At 42.3% G+C, this 19,081-nt stretch overlaps 1 protein-coding gene across 1 annotated transcript in view; it reads left to right on the plus strand.

Annotated features, from left to right (window-relative positions):
- LOC117204789 (homeobox protein homothorax-like) overlaps window positions 1-19,081 on the plus strand; it is a 244,673-nt gene that overhangs the window by 217,016 nt on the left and 8,576 nt on the right. The window contains exon 7 of the mRNA XM_033442521.1: window positions 18,195-18,363. Coding sequence (XP_033298412.1) covers window positions 18,195-18,361 — 167 coding nt within the window. The 3' untranslated portion in view covers window positions 18,362-18,363. The remainder of the gene's footprint in view (window positions 1-18,194; window positions 18,364-19,081) is intronic.

A 19,081-nucleotide genomic window follows, 5' to 3' on the forward strand; every position in this document is an offset into this window, starting at 1 on the left:
TAAAAAGAAGGTAATATATGGAAGATTAGAATTTTGATAACTGACAAAGTCTTTATTTTCAAAATTTTCAGTGTAATTATTGGCTAAAAGAGCAGCATAGGGCTAAAAGCATGGTAATTAAGGGACTTTAGATGTGAGCATTTGCTAAAAGAACAACGCTGTCTGAAATTTTGGTCACCCAAAAAATGTTTGTTTCGAAAATTTTAGCTTCCAATATAAACGTTTACTAAAGGGGCTAGTTTCGAGAACCATGACGCTTCTAGAACCCTAGAATTCTTCTAGAATTGTATTCTCAACAATTAAGAAATTTTTTATTTTCAAAGCTCTAAATAAAAAACATTAGACGAGACAGCAATGTTCCCACAGCTAGAATCTTGGTAACTTGGATTGTCATTTCCAAAGGTTTTGATATCAAAAGGACGAAATTCTCAGTAATTCCAAGGATCTGCGTTTTCTAGTACCAGGAGAATCTCGATTTCCGGCCAGTCGTTCCCGACAAGCGCGATTTATCGCGAATCGCCTGCCACCGCAGTCCCAATAAACATGGCCGGACCCGCGTTCGATTTTACGAGACGCATTCGATTTACGCGTACCGAGAAACGATGGCCAAGAAAAGGGCAAAGGAATCAGCGACTAGCCGTGACGACTCAGTCGAAGATATCTTAATTGCCGGGTTTGCTTATTATTCTCAGCATTCGGTAGCCAAGGGTCAGCGCGAGAATATGGGAGTTCAGAGCCATAGATCACGGGGAAAGGTCGACTTCGTGTCGACTGTCTTCCGTCTTTGTTCCACCAACCGTTCCAACCGAACGATTCCGCTCTTTCGTTTTTTCCACGACGTCTTCAGCTTCCTCTCTACGCTCACTTTCACAGAAGCTCGATTGTCGTTTACGATCGCCTGTTCGTTTTCCCATGCTGTCAGAGATCGACAAGCGAACGTCCGTGACCGTCGACTGTTAATAGCCGATGTCCCTTCCAGGTTCGACACCGCAGCGCATCCGGCGATTAGTGTTTAATTGGCCGGCTTATTTTTAATTCGACTGGTCGCATGCGTGCGACGTAATCGCGTTACGGCCTGATCCTAATCGGATAGGATTGGTGCGGACGCTTTGGGTGGTTGATCGCTGGCTGGAGCATGGTAGGATGTTTTTTGTTCGTGTAAGATTCAAACGTTAGATATGTGAAAGTAATATTAATGTATGATCTTTCTAATCTCCTGAGGGATGTACGTATATATGTACGTATGTGTAATATCCTTTTAATTGCTTGATACTATTGCGAGACAGAAACTTTATGGTCACATTTCAGGGTGATAGCTTTGTAATATGATTTCACGAATTAGCAGAAGAATAACAAATTCTTTCCCTTTTACAATTAGCATAAACTAAAAATGAATGAATGATGATTAAATGAAAATTAGTGTTTCAAATTTTAAGATCACAAATCAAAATACAAATTAAAGAAGACATTTCTGTTATTGCACATAAATGCAGGATCCGTGGCGTAAAAAATTATTTCAATTCTGATAGGAAAAAATTGAAACACATACACAGACAATTACTCGATGTGACTTCGTTTGTTATATACCAAGTTTACACCTTCTTCAAAGTCCAGCGAAAATTCAAAGAATATCAGTCGGATCTATCCACTGCATCAACCCCATTTCCTTACCTTCAGCCCCTAGAGCCGAACGATCGAAACGCCTTAACGAAACTCGTACGATCAAAGATCCTGCGTAGTTCATCGAATATTCGGATCGGTCCGCGAGAGCAGCCCCTTGCGAATCAGCTCGCGGACCATTCGTCACGCACTCGCTGAGAGGTCTCGGTTGATAACGCGCCCCCTGTCCCCGTCCTCTTATCGTTCCCTATTGCACGCGGAACGCTATCTGACCGATGTTGGAAAGAGAGAAGGTCCCTCGAAGCGGAGTCCAGTTTAGTCCGCCGCGCGCGTTCACTACATCCACTCCATCTCACTTGGCCGGCATCCCCTTCGGCCCGTCGCAACCCCCTCGGTCTCCTGGCACATTCGATTCCCCTTTTCTCGTCGTTCTTCCCGGCCTATCCTTCGTTCTCTCTCCTCTTCTCGCCCGGCCAGCGGATCGGCTGGCGTCGTCCCTTCCGCGCTGACCATCAATCAAGCTTGTCAATTTGTAATGGCGATTCTCTGTGTCCATCTCGGGAGAGCGGTCCAGACACCCCAGCCCACGCTCTCTATGTTCCCTTCTTCCGTCCCGTCTCTCTCTCCACCCCGTTCGGTGCGGTTCGATCTCCGCGCCACTCTATATCTGGCTAACTCGTCGAGAAGGGGGATGGTGAAGAAGGTTCTCTTCTTTCTTTTCTTTATTTTCTTCTTTCTTTCGCTCTCTCTCTCTCTCTCTTCCTCTCTCTCTCTCTCATTCTCTTTTTCTCTCTTTTTGTCTCTTTCCGTTTTCTCTGTCGGTGGCTGGACACCAGCCCGCTGTAAACGTTCCTGCTGGCACTGATGGGATATCGGTAGATGGAGAAAAAGAGAAAGCCCCTTGGTCGTCGAACGTCCCCCTCACTTGCCTCGTGGTCCACCGGTGCGCTAAATAAAATGGATGTCCTAGGGTCGGGAATCGGGAGAAATTGCGAACACCCTGTACGTCACCCAAACCAACTCCCGAGAACGTCATCGGAAGCGCCGACGTTGACTACTTCGTGCTCTGATATAGACATCGTGGTAGATTTGAATTGGGCGAAAAATTGGGCGGTATGGTGCTCTTGCTAACCCTTAATTAATATGGTAGTCACTTTATTAAGTAGACCGTAATGATATATAATAATGAGGAATATAGAAAACGTGGTACTTTGGTTAATTGTATAATGTGTGACGACTGATATTTTGCAAATTATCGCGGAAGTAAAGATCGTTGGAGTTTCTCTTATATGAGAACAAAGATGATTTGAGTAACACGTGTTAGGATGAATTTGCGGATATTTGTATAATATTTACATGTTTATGAACACAACTAAAGAAACGAGGTCTTAGCAGAGATTTACTTTATCTACCAAATATTATAACGAATATTATACTTTGAATATTTTTTATTATGAATTCTTATATCTTAAAATCTTCCATTTGCAATCCAGTCATCAGTTCTATTTTTTACAAACTCCATCGTGTCTTAATAAAATTAACATCCTTCTATCCACGATATTCAGATAAACGTTTCTTGCGTCAACACGTGTTGTGTAACGAATTCTTTGACGAATAAGGAGCGATATTTCATTGTCTGCGGAGAACAACAATGGAAACCGAGGGGACAGTTAAAAGATCAAGGACAATTCTTGTCCTTCTCGACCATATAAGATTTTTTTTCTCTGCGTTTCGTGTCACGTAGACGTGATATAGAGTTACTTAGAGCGGCGATCCCTCGCGCATTACGGCCCCAACGTTTGAAAGGTGCTGGATACGGCTCCTTATACGACATACATCATACGTTAATTGAAATGGGGTGCATGAGCGCCAGTCGTCGAATACAAACGACCGACTTATAGAAATGTTATTATTTGCCGGAGGGTGAGTGGAACTGGGACACAACCAGCTTAACCGGGGAAATTGCATCCGGTCGTATTAGAGTTTCGATCAACGCGCTCAGTTTTCAGTGGTTAAACGTAATATTGAGCCGACGGAGGTTGACCGTTCTAAATTATTCGATAAACTATCAATTTCTGAAATTTCTCTGCGTCTGTCGATATTAAGATGGAATCGATAGGTTGCCTCGATTCGAGCACATTGCACATCAGTTTCTCCATAGATATCGTTAACGAAATTCTGTGTTAAATTTAATCTGTTCTGAATAACAAACGAATGTCCATTGCATTTAATACCAAATCTCTGGAAGTGGGTAAAAGTAATTCTTAACTTTTCATAGTAATTTTACAGATTTGCTACAGTTCTTTTTTTACACATCAATATATAGCGCTGTATTTGTACGTACAACGCTATATTAAAACTGCCGGAATGGTTAAAACCATCCATTTTTGATTTCTTATAAAAATTTAATAGATTTGACACAACACATTTTTCAGGATCTCTCATAATCTTTATAAAATACATAGCTTAGAGCTTGCCTCTCTTATATTATGTATTTCATCATATACGTTTCATCTCAACCAAATACGAATCTTATATTTCAGTCGTCGGTAGTTTTAGAAACTTTTATCAGGCTGTCTAAATATCCGAAATGACAAAAATAAAAGTCTATATTCACCTTCTCCGCAAGAATTCCTTCGAAAATACGCTGACTTTACTCTCATCCTTAGATCGAAGTACCTTTGGTCCGTAAATCGTTTCATCGGCTAATAACGTAGAGCTACTGATACCGCATTCTGAACACGCGGTTACCCCGTCGAATACAACGCGTCGACTAATTTCCTCCAACGAAATCCGTGCCCACGTAAACGAGCCAAGAGGTCCATTTTGTTACCGGTTACGTTACGTGTATAAACCGACGTTGGGGTGGCTCCTCGAGCACGGAAATGAAGTCTTGGACGGTCACGATCGCTATGAAAAGATAAGGTCCGAGTTCTCGGGGGCGCTGGACACCGCCCTCGCTTCGTCCTCCCCCTTTCCATTCGCCGCCACCCCCTCGCCATCCACCTCTGCTTTCCCCCGTCTATCGTCCCATTCTCGTCTCTTCCAACTAGATTTTTCATGCCGTGGATCGCGTCCGGTGTATCAAACCCGTACCTAGAACGTTCTGACCGTGGCTACTACGTATCACGGAGGGTGGACCTATCTTATCGGCGTAGCCATAATGGTCTGTTCTATCTCATCTCGAGTCTCGTTGACCGTTTGCCCCCTAGACCACTTTCGCCATCAAGGCTCCGCCGCGGTAATGGCAAGCAGGAAGAAACCTGGCTCGCTTCGAGGGACAGGCAAGGGGCAGGGAGTGGTATCGTGAAAACGCATCGACGCCGTTCCTCGGCTGTTAAGTCGCTCTATCGTCCATCGGGCCGTTTTTTGATTCCACGACATGAGATCGACGCGTCATCTCGCTTCTTTCCTCATTCAGTTGTGTGTTGGTCTATGCGTGAATTTTCTGTCTTTTTTTTTTTTTTTTTGATTAGAAGAAATATTATAGGGTGGTTTTATCTCTTACTATTGTTGCTGTAATCGTTTCCAATGAAAAGAATAGAATTAGTCTTCCTTTTTATCTCGCAACGAATATTTGGTAGTATATGAAACGAATTAATTTTTAGTTTAAAATTAATCGATATAGTGAATTGTAAAAGTGAAATTGAATAATTGAAAAATGTAATTTTATTCATATGGCATTCTTTTGACGAAGGTCGAGATTTAGATATCATTAGAAAGTATAAATAACAAAAAGCTAGGCATCTTTAACATGCAGTAGTCCATCGTAGTATCAACGATTAGTAGTATCGTGTATTATTTTCCAGTAGTTTAAGAAACTTATAACATCAGGAGGACAGAAACATCTTGACCAATCCTTTCAAACAAAGTCACTTTAAAAGATGGTCTCATCTCTTGATCAGTGAACTTCGTTTAACAATATAAAGTACAATGATTATAAGTAAATAGGTGCCTAGAAATAGTTGCATTGTAATATTCCACTACCTTAATATCTCACTGCCTTCTTCTGCAACTCCCAGTAAAGAGTGTATTTTAAAATATTCCCTAATAATTCATCAAGCGCTGCCTCAATTTGGCCCGCACGCTCTCACCGAAATAAAATGCTCAGATCAATAACCTCCAACGAAGAAACTAAACTTTACACCCATCAATATTCTTCGACCATCAAACAGACACATGCGAGAGCACTCAGTCTCTTGCATAAAGAATACAAAGAACAAGCAGCCACAGATTACAGCGAGGAAGCCGAGCGTCGAAGCAAAGTTCACTCGGGCCAGGGAGTTACTTCGCGACATTTAAACGACCAGTCAGCCGCTGCTCGGCTTATTTATGTCCGTCGTAAGGAGAGACACTTCCGACGTTTGTGGCTCTCATAACCTCCGTTTATTGACACTGTTAAGAATGCTCTCTGTAATCCAGCGGTCGGGGTGCCCCCAACGGGGCTGTTGCATCCGCTGGCCTCGTTAAAATCGTAATTCCTCGTCCACCTTTAGCTGTGCATTATTATTTCAATGCCTCCGCTTCGTCTCTTACCGCACGATGGGTGGAATTGAAAGGAATCGCAGGATGACGTTCGCTCTCCAGACGCTTGATTAATCGAGGCCCGAGCAAGGTGCCGAGTGATGCGTCTTTCTGTTTGCTGACGTCCACTTTGATTCCCCGCGGGACTCCTAATAAATATTCAGAGGGAGAGACGATACCTTCGATTGACGTTAAAAAGCGCTTTTAAGGAATTCTCGTTTCGTGTGGACATACGTTCTTATATTCGGTTTAAATACGCCAACAAATTACAGACAAATTATCTATAATTTGCTGGCTCACAATTAAACACCAAATATCGAAGGTTTTTAACGATAGAACGATCAGTAGAATAAGTAACTTGCTAGCTCCTACGCTCGATTCTACGTCTCCCTGGGCTCTCTTCAACTTCAGTTTACGCATAAACCGTTTCCCATAAACGTAAAATAACGTTCGAGGAGGCCGAGTAAGTAGCTCTTGAAGAAACGGTCGCAAAATCCAACTTAACGATCCCGTTCCTTCACCAACGACGTCTCTCGATTTGCCATATGGCGTACTACATAAGCGACACGCGGGAATTCAGGAAACGTTTCTAATCCCCGAATTCGGGACGAGACGATCCACGGCGATACGTCGTGCACATGTTAACTCGTCTATAGATCCCTGGTGCAGACAAAACAACGCGAAACTCGACAGCGTAGGCAGGTTCCCGTGCGCTGGTCCTCCTTAATTATCATAATTTATAGCCGATCGGTTAATTAAAATATCTAAATACCGTATAGGCCGCATAAGATCCGATAATATATATCCGAGTCAGGCGGTTGTCCTGCCGCCCCCTCGCTTCTCCTCCGTTTCGTACCTTATAAATATTAAATGTTTTATGGACCAGCAATACGCGTCTGCTCTTCCTTCTCCTTCGCCTTTCTCCTCGGCCCATACTGGCCGTTCGATCATTAATTATTTATCGCGTCAACTAAGGAGCCAGTCAGCCGCGAGCGCTCCACGGGTTTTATCGAATCGCCTCTCGGCGGATTTAGCGAATCTCTATCCGTCTGTGTCCGTTCGATAGAAATTTATGTGGACTCGTAACACACAGAGGGCGGAGGGTGAACGGTCGAGGGGTTGGAAAAAAACACTGGAGGCTGAAGAACTGGGTTAAAATATGCCAACGCTCGACGGTCTGGAGTAGGGGGTAAATTAATTTCGGCTTGTCACGGGGAGGACATCCATAAATGCAGTAGCTTCTTTGCTACCCCGTCCCGCTTTCGTATACTCGTTCCTCCTCTTCCCATTCTCTCCCTTAGCCCCCTTCCTATCTTCCTTCTCTCTCCTTCATTCTTTAGGGAGATTGCTCTGCATCTTGTACGATAAAAATCTGTCTTGTAACGCTGGTTGCTTATGCATTCGTAAATAAGTACTTCGTTGAACGTTGCTCAAGGCGAATCAATACTGCTCTTCTCTCTGGTATACAGTATGTCCTCTTGTTTGCAGAAGTCTAGAGTTATTGCTCTTTTCTCTTGTGACGTTTTCGCGGATTAAATTTTTGTGAACAAGTAAGAGCTTTGGATAAAACAAATTGATAGGATGATATGATTTTCACCAGAATGCAATTAGATAAATGAAACGCTAGTAATTAGAATGTCATAAGTGAACTATTTTTTCTGTTATAATTCCCATTTGTAATAAAAATACCTCGGCGCCATTTATAATTTCTATTATTGTACACCTTATTTTACATTTAATCTTTTATTATATATCTGCTTTCGTATCCAGAGCATTCTTACTATAAAATATTTAAAAGTCGAACTAGAACTAGCGTAGTAGTAGCGAAGTTTTATTTATTATATATCCTTACAACACATTAATTACTTAGTAAATAATTGAGATTGATATTTATATTTTTGCATAAAGAAGCCGTATTTCATGAAATTCCATCGATACCTATTCCCATTGCCTACCTACTCACTTGTATCTCTACTGTACTTTAAAAAATACTGCATTCAGAACTTCAGGATTAAGCTTTGCGTGACTCTTATATTCAACAAAAAGAATTTCTGACAAATTCCGCTAAAGAACAATCTTCGGAATTTTCTAAAATACATAATTTCTATATTCTTTCTTCGAACGCGAATCATTACTAAAAATACAGTTGTCGTTCGATTTGCGCTATAAAACGCGATCGAAGAGGCTGTTCGATGTTCCGAGGGCAAACAAAGGCTCGCGTGGTCTCGATTTCCCGAAGATTTGGTCGGTGTTACGGGATCTTCTGGTGCAACAGAACAGCCGGCTGGTCTCGATCGATGTCCGCCGCTGGATATCCGAGAGCAGGAGCGTAGGAAAGTACCGAAACGGCCGGGCGGGGTGCACGTTAGGATAGGGAAGTTGCTTGCTGGAGACAGCGGAAGAAAAATAGCGGAAGTCATCGACCTCCAAGGGGCTATATATCAGAGGGCTGCAGGGGGAGTTTTGTGTGTGGCCGTTTCCACTCCGTGTACACGCTCGCCCCTCTCGCGTGGACGTTTCTGCACGTACGAGAGAAGAAAGAGGCGAAGTCAAAAATCGACCAAAAGAAGGAAGAAGAAAACGTTCTTCTCGAGAGGAGAGAAAAAGAAAGACCGAGAAGAGGAGATGTTAACTGAAGAAAAGAAGAGTGAATCTAGGATAGTAGTCCTAGCGTTTCATCATCGGAACGACAACGATGACCCGAGTTCGCCGTTCTACTCGATGTCGCCGACTCCTGGATTTATCTTAAATGAGACTCCCTCGGGGCTTAACTCGGCTTGGCAAGGCTAGGAAACTGCCGTGTACTCACGTTAGGGTATGTTTCTGATTGATTAAATTCCTGCAATTACGTCGTGTCGTATATCACACTGAACATCCTCCAGAGAGGTTGTTTTAAGTCCTACCAGGGAGTATTGTTTCGTCACTCAACAGGGTTCCTTCGGATAGGGTGACTTACTGAGGATAAAGCTGTTGCTTTTTGTATCTTGAATTTGAGGAAGGTCTCGGTAGCCAGTGATTCCAGGTACAGACTTTTTAACCTTCTAGATTCGTTGTTCTATTTCGTTCGACTCTGCTTTAACCGTAGAGATATGAAGAATAGTTTTAACACGTAAATTATATTCTTCCGTGTTACGTATGAATTTGGTAGAAATATACAAATTATATATAGATATCATAAATACGAAAATACAAATATATTATTGGTTACGAGAATATAAAAATTCATTGAAATTATGAGCAGGTTTCGAAAGTAATTTGTATGGGATATGAATCAGTCGAGATGAAATGTCAAATGTCAGATAATTAATGTACGTGCTCTCTTCGGATCTTCCAATAAGCCTTCGCGGTTCTCGCTCGTAATTTTGAATATTTGGAATTTTGATCGAATAAAATATTCAGTATCGTAAGAGATAAAGAACGGAAACCTTCAGTTGGCAAACATTGACCACGATATCCGACATGAATTACCGCGGGATCCGCGTTTTGACAATACGATGTAAAGGCTGGCCGGGCAAGCGAGCCGTGACGATGTCAACCAGTTTCCGGAATTGTTTCCATTAGCCGTTTTAATCATACCATTTACGGATCTCATGTACGAGCCGGCAATGACATAGCGCCGCCGATTCGGCAGAAATTCATTGTGGAATCGTCACAATACACACTGGCCTCCGTGACACCGATATTATTCTCTCCTCGCCCGACGACATTATCTTCGATCGCCGTCGAAACGAACAATGCGCTAGGAAACGGTAGACGACACGGCACGAGAGAAAAAGTGGGAGACGCCGTTACAGGAGAATAGATAGAAAGAGAGCGAAAAACAGAGAAAAAAATACAGCATGGATAGTCGAAGGGAAAGAGTGTTAGGAAAAGAGAGAGGAAGCGAGAGAGAGAGAGAGAGAGAGAGAGACGAAGAGTGGGAGAGAGCAGGCAGCAGGCGGATGAGTTATTAGATCCGGCGTATCCGGTATTGCGTCGCGGATGACCAATAGTTTCATCGAGGGATTGTTGAAGGTTCCGGAGCACATTTCCGGTTTCCGCTCCACGAATCACTCTTCCCTTTCCCCGTCTTCTTCTTATCCGTGTCTGACTCCGCAACCTCTCGGAATTTGCTTGCCCGTGAACGACAAGGGCTGTATAAGGGGAGAGGGAGGATTTTGGCTCCCTCTGCTACCCACTAACCGTGACGATTTTCTCTCTTCCTCCTTCCATGGGACTCAAGGGTAGTTTGCCTCCCGATGTGCATTACTGTTCTAGCAAAACATTCTTGAGAGACCATTTTGGGTTTCAAAATGTTGATATTCTTAAATTTGGAGTACATGTTAGAAACGTATATCACGATGATATACGAAGTAACGTGATGTGTTTGCCACTTAGTATTAGAAACTAGAGACGTATATGCAGTATGATCCCATTTATCTGAATTCGTCGAAGGACAAATGGTTCATGTAAGTAGATCGTTCATATAGTAGAAAGATTTCAATGTCCTTCGTTAACTATGATTTTTTGTCGATCAGGTTAGATAAAGAATACATATGACGTACACACTCCGTCATCAATTTCAAGTGCGTTAAACGACTAAATGTAATTTCATCGAATCTATATTCGTATTCATCAGTGATTAACTACGATATTCTTGCAGAAAAAAGAAATTCTCACGACAATTTTCCACCATATAGAACGTTAGAATATGTCGGTAAGGCATGGACAACTACTGCACCATATCTCAACTTTTCCAAGAAAACAGATCCATAGCACTCGCTGGGCTCGCAGTCGGTTCCCGTCGCTAATTAAGTCGTCAATTTCGGTGGGAGCTCACGGGGGGCGGGTCGAACTTGCCGGCTCCTTTAAATCTTGCCGGAAGTTCGTTACTAGACTCGGCCACGGCGTGAACTCTCCGGGAACTGATGCTTGTTACTTAGACTGCTCATATTTATCACGGTTCTCGGCTGGTTCTCCTCAGGTTCGGTGGCCGCCCTTCTTCCGCGGTTTTCACACCGCGTTCCGCCGGTGAAAGCCCCTGGCAAACTCCTAGCTGCCGCGCTCGCCCGGGTTATGCCCTCTCCGTGGCTGGAAACCGGGCAGGCTCTTCGAACTGGAACTCCGGCCGAAACTCACGGTGTCGCTGGGTAACTAAGTTCAGAAGCTCGGTTCGCCTCGGTTTCGTTCACCTTCCACCCCTTAACCCCTTCCCGCAAAAGGATTCCACGCTCGTCTTGGTTGCAGCCGGTCTCTCTAGGCTTCGACCTCTTACCACGGTTCCGTAGCTCCGGATCTACGTCTGAAACGCAAGCAGCCATCCAGCCGCTGGGCCGCAACCATAAGTTACTAATGTTGTTCCCGTGTTGGCGGGCGAACGCGCCACCGAGAAGGCACACCCCTAACCCTTTCCTCCCTCTATACGCCCCCGCAAAACGGATTTCGAAGTTTTACCTCGTTTCCGAGGGGATTATCTTCGCCGGTATAATAGATACGCTTTAGTGGCTGCACGAAGGTGTCTTTCCGTGTTTTGCGGTTTGCTCCGGCACGCTGATCAGAGGTAATCGCGGACGAAACTTTGCGCGAGAGGAAATCTATCGCGCAGCGCTTGTGATGCGGCTGTTTGATCTAACTTTTACGAGTTGGTTGTGTTACGTGGCCGAGCAGTAGATTGTAGTTGTTCGTGCGGTTTCACATTTTTCTAAATAACTAGAGACGTGAGATTCCTATGAAAATTTGCCTTTTATATACTTTGTGTATTTGTAATATTATTGTGTAGGTGTAGTTTTGTAAAATTACGCTGAGATGAATATCAGACATTCGATGGAACTTTCACGAGTTTCTCGTCGTCTATATCCTCTACGCAGGGCTAAAAAAATGGACTATGCATTTTAAATATCACATGTATTCTGTCTAATTTTAGAAATTTTCGATAAGGATAGCGATAGCGTAGCATCCACGATGTAATTATGTGACGAGACATTTACTATTTTGTCATTTATGTGTATATCACGAGCAGACTGGATGTTTATGCAAAATTTATACTTTTTTATGATTATAAAATTCATGAATATAAGACGAATAGACCCTCGGTAGAGATATATTTTACCGTTTAAATATCGCAATAGCTACTACATTATAGACATTTTGTATAATTTTGCACATTATATATTCACCGCATTCTTCGCATACATTCTCTACGATCTTGCACCTTTATATATTCTATAAACACATAAACATCCGCAACGTAATGATAAGATTTTGAATTTTACCATCGCTAATTTTATTTCGAGCCTAATTTATGTCCATTAATTACAGCTTGTTTCTCGTAGCTTTTGACGATATTAATGTCAATTCGTAGATAACGATAGAGTAAACGTGTTTCGAGATAGTCCATCCTGATTTTTTTTTTTTTTTGGACTTCATCGAATTTCATCGACTCTCGATACATACGGCTCGGGAACCGTCTCATAAATTTCGCCAGTCGTTTCTGCATCCGCAGTGGCTCACATAATTTATCATCGATTATAACGATGCACAGTTTAACGCGTCCTTATTAATCAATTCGCTGGCTATTTATTACGCGGCCAGCCAATTTGTAATCGTCGCTAATTCAGTCATTATTCAATTCTATAAATCGCCGGATGTCAAGGAAACGGAGTATTGACACTTCCCTCGCGCGATCTTCGCTTTGAATAATCGGCCTCTCTTTAATTTCATAGATCTCTAATAAAATATAGTACCGAATATACATAATTTCATTCAGTCGATTATTGTTATATTAACAAAGTGATTACGTGCCCGGATGTGTATGTTAAAGTGAGCGATCTGATAGAATTAAAAATGATACTGACTGAAAATCGTGTGAATATCTCAACAAGTGATCCGTATTAATTAAGTATTAATTAAGTGTTAATATATAGAAAGGGTGTCGCGTAGAAATCTGGCTGCGCGTAGAATTTCTGTCTAAAATACAATAAATCGGAAATGTAGAATAGAATCTTCCCTCTTGGAATCTCATTTTCCTATATAACTGCGGTGCGATTGAAAATTGGAGCAGTTTCGCGCGAATAATTGAAAAGTAGAATATGTTCGGTAAAAAAATCTTGTATGAATATCATGACATAGACAATGGCATTACGTGTTACCAGTAGAATCAGTGTACATCTTTGTTTATTGAAGTATTCTGCTTATTATTTGGAGATATTCACAATTATCACAAAAGTCAGAACAAACATAATTCTAACGCCATTCGAAGATTCAAATCCTTGGCCTGAATCGTCTTGACCCTTTAAACGACACACCAAAGTTACTCCCAGGCGCATCCTCGACATACTTTCTCGCAAGTTGCCGCGTCTGCAATTAACCTCATCCTCCAGGAGGGTCTTTAAAATAAATGACCGGCCACCACGGTATTGCACTCGTAGTTTCGGTGTTAAACCCCTTCGAGGAGGGTCCGAAGCGTGCCTAGGCGAGAAACTTCGCGGATTTACGCGCGTTAGTAACACGCTTCGAGCTAAGTACGAGCTTTATTACGCTGCATCAAGTTTTTCGTCGTTACCAATGTGACCCTCTCGTGTCATTGGTCTATCGGTCCTCGAATGCTTGCACGTCTCGAACTTGAGGAAAGGTAACGCGGTATACACACTCGTGATGAAGGGTCCTCGGTTAACGAACTCCCTCTACGACTGTGAAGTGCTATCTCCACGAGGCTCAAAGGCGCTGTAAGAAGTGCCATTAAGGCGGCGATCATATCCTCCGATAGTTCGTCTTTGTGTATTAAAGCACGATGAAAGGTACGAAAGCGTTTGAGATACTCTGGAACCTGACGACCTGGAGATACCATCGATCCTTTTGTTCTTGATTCGATAATGGTCGATAGCGTGGTTTTGTAGGCTTCGTTATTTGAGCTACGATACGCCAAAATCACTATTTTGTATGTAGAATGTAAGTTATTTAGGATAGAGCTGGACGCTGTGGAATATCGTAATTGTATTTCATGGTGTCAGTATACCATAGTGTTAGTTCGTTTCTTCGTATCATTTTGCATCTGATTGTTTTTGCACGTAACTTATACTGAAATCCGGTACGATCACTGTATTCCTTTCCATCTTTTATAATGTGTCGGTGGGACTTCGAATCAGTAACATTGTTATTTACACTACCGAGAGAGTTTCCTTGGTTTCGTACAGATATTTCAATATCACGATTAGTCTATAAAAGTGGTTCCTATCGCAATCCTTTATGGCTTTTACGCTAATACAATGACTCTATTTCGAAGTAACTGATCCCTATTTCAATATCATTCTGAATAATCGCGAGTTTAAAATCACGTTTCCATATGAAGTTCTTATCGACTACCATTACAAGACTGTAACTTTCAACAAAAACTTGGATCATAATCATCCACCCGAGACAAGTCATACGAGCATACCGATCGTTTTACAGCCTCTTACGCCTCATCCTGCTCGAACAACGAGGAGAAAAACGAGAATTACAAGCTGAGATTGCAGCATCTGACAGGAGACGAGCGAACAAACGTTCGATTCGTTTCCCTGTGTGCGATCCCGCGGCGAAAAGGATCGGTAAGAACCGTTTTCCACCAATCACGGGTGCATGGAACGATTATCACGAGCCCGATGAAACAAGAGGGTCCGAGAACGATTCCTTTGAGCGTCTTTCGCGTTGCCCACGAAGGCTGTCATGGAATGTAATCTCGCGTTATAGCCGCCACGATATTCCACTAACGAGGGACGCACGCTTGTAGTGTGATTAAACCGCGCTATAACGCAGCGGGGCGTCCCAGGACGTCCAGGACCGGCCACAGTATGGGAAATTAAGGAATCGGCCGCGCGGGAGGCGTTCGAAGAAATCGCGCACTCGAGGAATACGCCACTGTGCGCGTCAGCTTCTTGTCTTTTTCTCCGTGTGCAAATTGCATCGTTAAGCGCACTCGCGGAGTCTCTTCTCTCGATTATTCCTCGCGAAATCAGTCGCGAATCGAAAGTTACATTCGCGTCGAGTCAAGACGAAGAAGAGGTGGAAAGGGTGTGCGTTTACTGGGAATGTGTTTGGTTGGTGTTACTGTGAAGTTGCTTGAATATATTCTATAGGATCTATCAGATACCATGATTTTGTTATTTGTACTGGAATCTTTTGAGGAAGGATGTAAATTGGTTCAGAATACTGTACCTAATTTCTATTCAATCTAGGGAATTAAATTAAAATTAATTGAGTAATGAAGGATGATGTTGAAAGAGGGTGGCAAGAGCTTATATATGACATTTATTTGTCCAATGTATTAGGTATTATTCCTACTTTTCATTTTCTCAAATATATTCTCAAATAATTCTCAAATATATATACGAAAGGAGATCATGTATGACGCTTTACTGATTCGTTATAGGAAAGGGGTTTCTACGTTTCAAAACAATTTCAAATTAAATGAAGGAATGTCGGTAAGTGCTCAGTAGGTGATCCTACAAGTCATCTATCTCAAGCAAATTAAATTGCATTCTACTAGTTACTTAAAATTCTGACCATCTGTCTAAACCTTTCCACTACTTTGATTTAGTATAACTAACATATTTTCATAATATTTCTTGAAGTGCATATATTATTAAGAAGTGAACAAATTTATTTCAATATAGTAAATGACAAACTTATTTTAATATAACAAATTGCTTTTTCAACATCTTCGTCGCACTTAACAGCAACTTAACAACAATTTCCAGCAGGAAATGGTATGCTGGTTCATCCAATGGTATTTTGGTTGCTTATTTCAATGAAGAAACGCAGAGGGAATTGAGGTTGCGATGAAATTATTTGCGTGCCATCGTCGGTGCTCCCTCGTCAATCTGCAATTCTTTGAGTTCCTCCGTGGGGTAGAGCGAACGAATCTGGCGGAGTATGGAATTCGCGGCAGAAAAACACGCGTCCGGGAAAACGAAAGAGTCGTGGGATGGATAGAGATTGGCGAGGCAAAGAAACATTCGCGATAATTGTGATTTACGGTACGGCCGCGAAGCAAATCGCGAGGAGTCTGTTTGCAGCGCGTCACGTCCTAGAATTATCTGTTCCTTGAATAATACAGAGATAAATATCGCACTTATTTGATTAATTATCAGTTGCGAAATTTGTATGAAAATTATTTTCCTTACTGTAAGAGAATTTCCGATAAAAATCTTGCGATTGCGTTTTAGGATATTAGCCTCTTTTCTTACAATTTTTTCAGTATCTACTTAAGCAGACATTTGTTATTAACTACTGCACCGTATAAAACGCAAAAAATGCTGAAAAATTAGACATAATTATTATCTAGTGAGCCTTATTGAAAAATTGAAGCTACAGATTGAGTAAACGTTACGCTTTATTCTTCGAAAGGGAATAACTATCCATGTCACTATAATTAAGCGAATCTGACCTAAATAAAAATCAAAGTATCTCAAAGAACGCTTCGTACACGCAATAAACATGGCGCGTTGCAAAATCTGTTAATTTTATCGTTCTAAATACCGAACTTTCAAATTACAATACTCGTCAGCGAAGATGAAATAATTCCCCTTGAGATAAATCACGAGTTATTCGAAATTACTTTCGCATACAGCTATCCATCCAGATTATCGCAATCTCCAGCACCCAACACACCTCCTCTATATATATATACCATCGCTATTTATCAACACGTGGAACAATTACTCGCATTCGCTGTAGTATTTTACCAAGAAACCAAGACTTAACGCAACAGCCTGACCCGCACAAAAGATCTCGCAAAACGAGCTCGTATTCGACAGGCAATAAACGACCATACACGAGCAATATCGTTCCCTGGGAGATAGCCTGACCAGATTTGGCATAAGAAAGGCTTAGAAGAGTGTTCGACAATGGCCGGCCTCCGGTACGAGATTTCGAGATGACGCCGCCACCGCTCTCTTTCTTCCTCTCGTCCCATTTGCTCTTCGTCTCACCGCGTATTGGTGCCCGAGGGTAGGACGCAATCAGTGGCCTTGATTTATCGCGGCAATATACATTAAGATACCGACATTAAAACTAGGGGAGCCTCCCGTGGATTCCTGCTCCATTACCGCTTACGAAAAGAGAGAGGTGCTGTCGTCGCATCGACCGTTTCGATATACGAAGACGAAGATTGAATTCCCCGATGTCGAGTCCTGAGTGAATTGCTGGCGTCGCGTGCGTTTCCGGTCCGTACCTCTTTCCCGGTATTAAGGTTGCGTGGGGGATGGATCTTGTTTTAGATAGATGAATATATTGATATTCTCGAGGAGAATCCACCACTTTGGATATTCCCTATCTTTCGAACAAGGATGATGAATTTTCTCAGGTGACATGAACGCGTCGATGTAGTCGATGTCATTCATCGACTATTCATTACCGTTTCAGTTCTTAAGCAAATTATCGTAGTTCTTTTTAAATAAAAGTGGGGAATTAATTAAGTTTGAGTGAACTTTGCCGTGGACCTTCTGTATATTGTGTTCGAAATAGTCGTGAATATAGCAGTTTAAATGTCGATTATCGCTTTCAAATGAAGATTTTGCTGCGTGGAAAACTTGCAGCATACGATAATTTATGGCAAGGCGTCTAGTGATTCGGAGTAGTTATCGAGGTTTAGAATTAATCATTTAGAAGAAACGTATATAAAAGAGAATTCAAAGGTGGCAATCTGCAAAGGTGGAACTACTCTAATGAATGAGAGATTAGAATAAAATAAAAGATTCTAGCCACACATTAAAATAAAAGAAATGATATATCTTCGAGATTACGAGAATCCTAGTATCTTTGATTCTTCCTTTCAATATCTAATATATCGCATCAACTGCTATTCCCCTATTATCCCCAAAATTAAAAAAAAAGAAACAGAAGCTTAAGCACGTGACATTGACTGAAAACGATACACAGCTCGTTGGATCGCATTTTTAAATTCACGAAAACGTCATTTGATTTACCGCAGAGAAGAAAACGGCAAGCGAATGACGGTTTCAAGGGATCCAACAAGCTTTTCCAATATCCCCTCGCCAATTACAGGACAGTGATCTAACCGTAGTAACGTGTAGTGTTTCCGCCATTGTCCGCAGGTCCGAGCGGGGCGTACAGTCCGGACGCGACGATGGGTTACATGATGGACGGACAGGCGGCGAGCATGATGCACCGGCCGCCCGGTGATCCCACCTTCCACAATCAGTACCATTACCCGCCAGAGTACTATGGACATCACTTATAAAGGTACGTGGGAAAGTAGTTCGACCGGTTCCGTGTTGTACGTGCGACGTCGAACACGACACCGGCGGCCATCGTTGATTTGATAATCGAGTCGGTGACGAGCTCGATGACGATGGAAAGATTGATAGCCGGAAACGAAGATCGAACGGATGGTTAAATTGGTAAACGTTAATGAAAACCCGGATAAAGGGTTGAATTTGATGAAATACATGAAACATCGTTCTTATTAGGTGAAGTAAAAAGTTCTGAGCGCTTTTTCGCTTTATTTCGACGATGAAATTAACATAGTCAAGATTATTCGATTTAGATTAAATATGCGCCGTTTTGTTCGATTACTTTTGTCCATTTTGAAGGCAATTTCATAATTCCGCGGTTGAAGAAGTCCTCGTCCCTATTGGTAAAAAACTTGACCAGCTCATTTTCACAAGCCTCTCTTGAGGCCAGTTTTGTACCATCAAGAAAATTTTGCAAAAACTTAAAAAGGTGATAATCGCTTGGTGCCAGGTCTGGACTGTACGGCGGATGCGATAGAACCTCCCAGCCAAGCTCTCGGAGCTTCTGACGCGTCGTTAAAGATGTGTGCGGCCTGGCGTTGTCTTGATGGAACACAACACCTTTCCTATTGGCCAATTCTGGCCGCTTCTGGTCGATCGCCTGCTTCAGTCTGGTCAGTTGTTGACAATAGAGGTCCGAATTAAGTGTTTGCCCCGATGGGAGCAGC

The sequence above is a fragment of the Bombus bifarius genome, unplaced genomic scaffold (genome assembly GCF_011952205.1).
Source record: "Bombus bifarius isolate JDL3187 unplaced genomic scaffold, Bbif_JDL3187 scf7180000007980, whole genome shotgun sequence".
NCBI classification, from domain to species: Eukaryota; Metazoa; Arthropoda; class Insecta; order Hymenoptera; family Apidae; genus Bombus; species Bombus bifarius.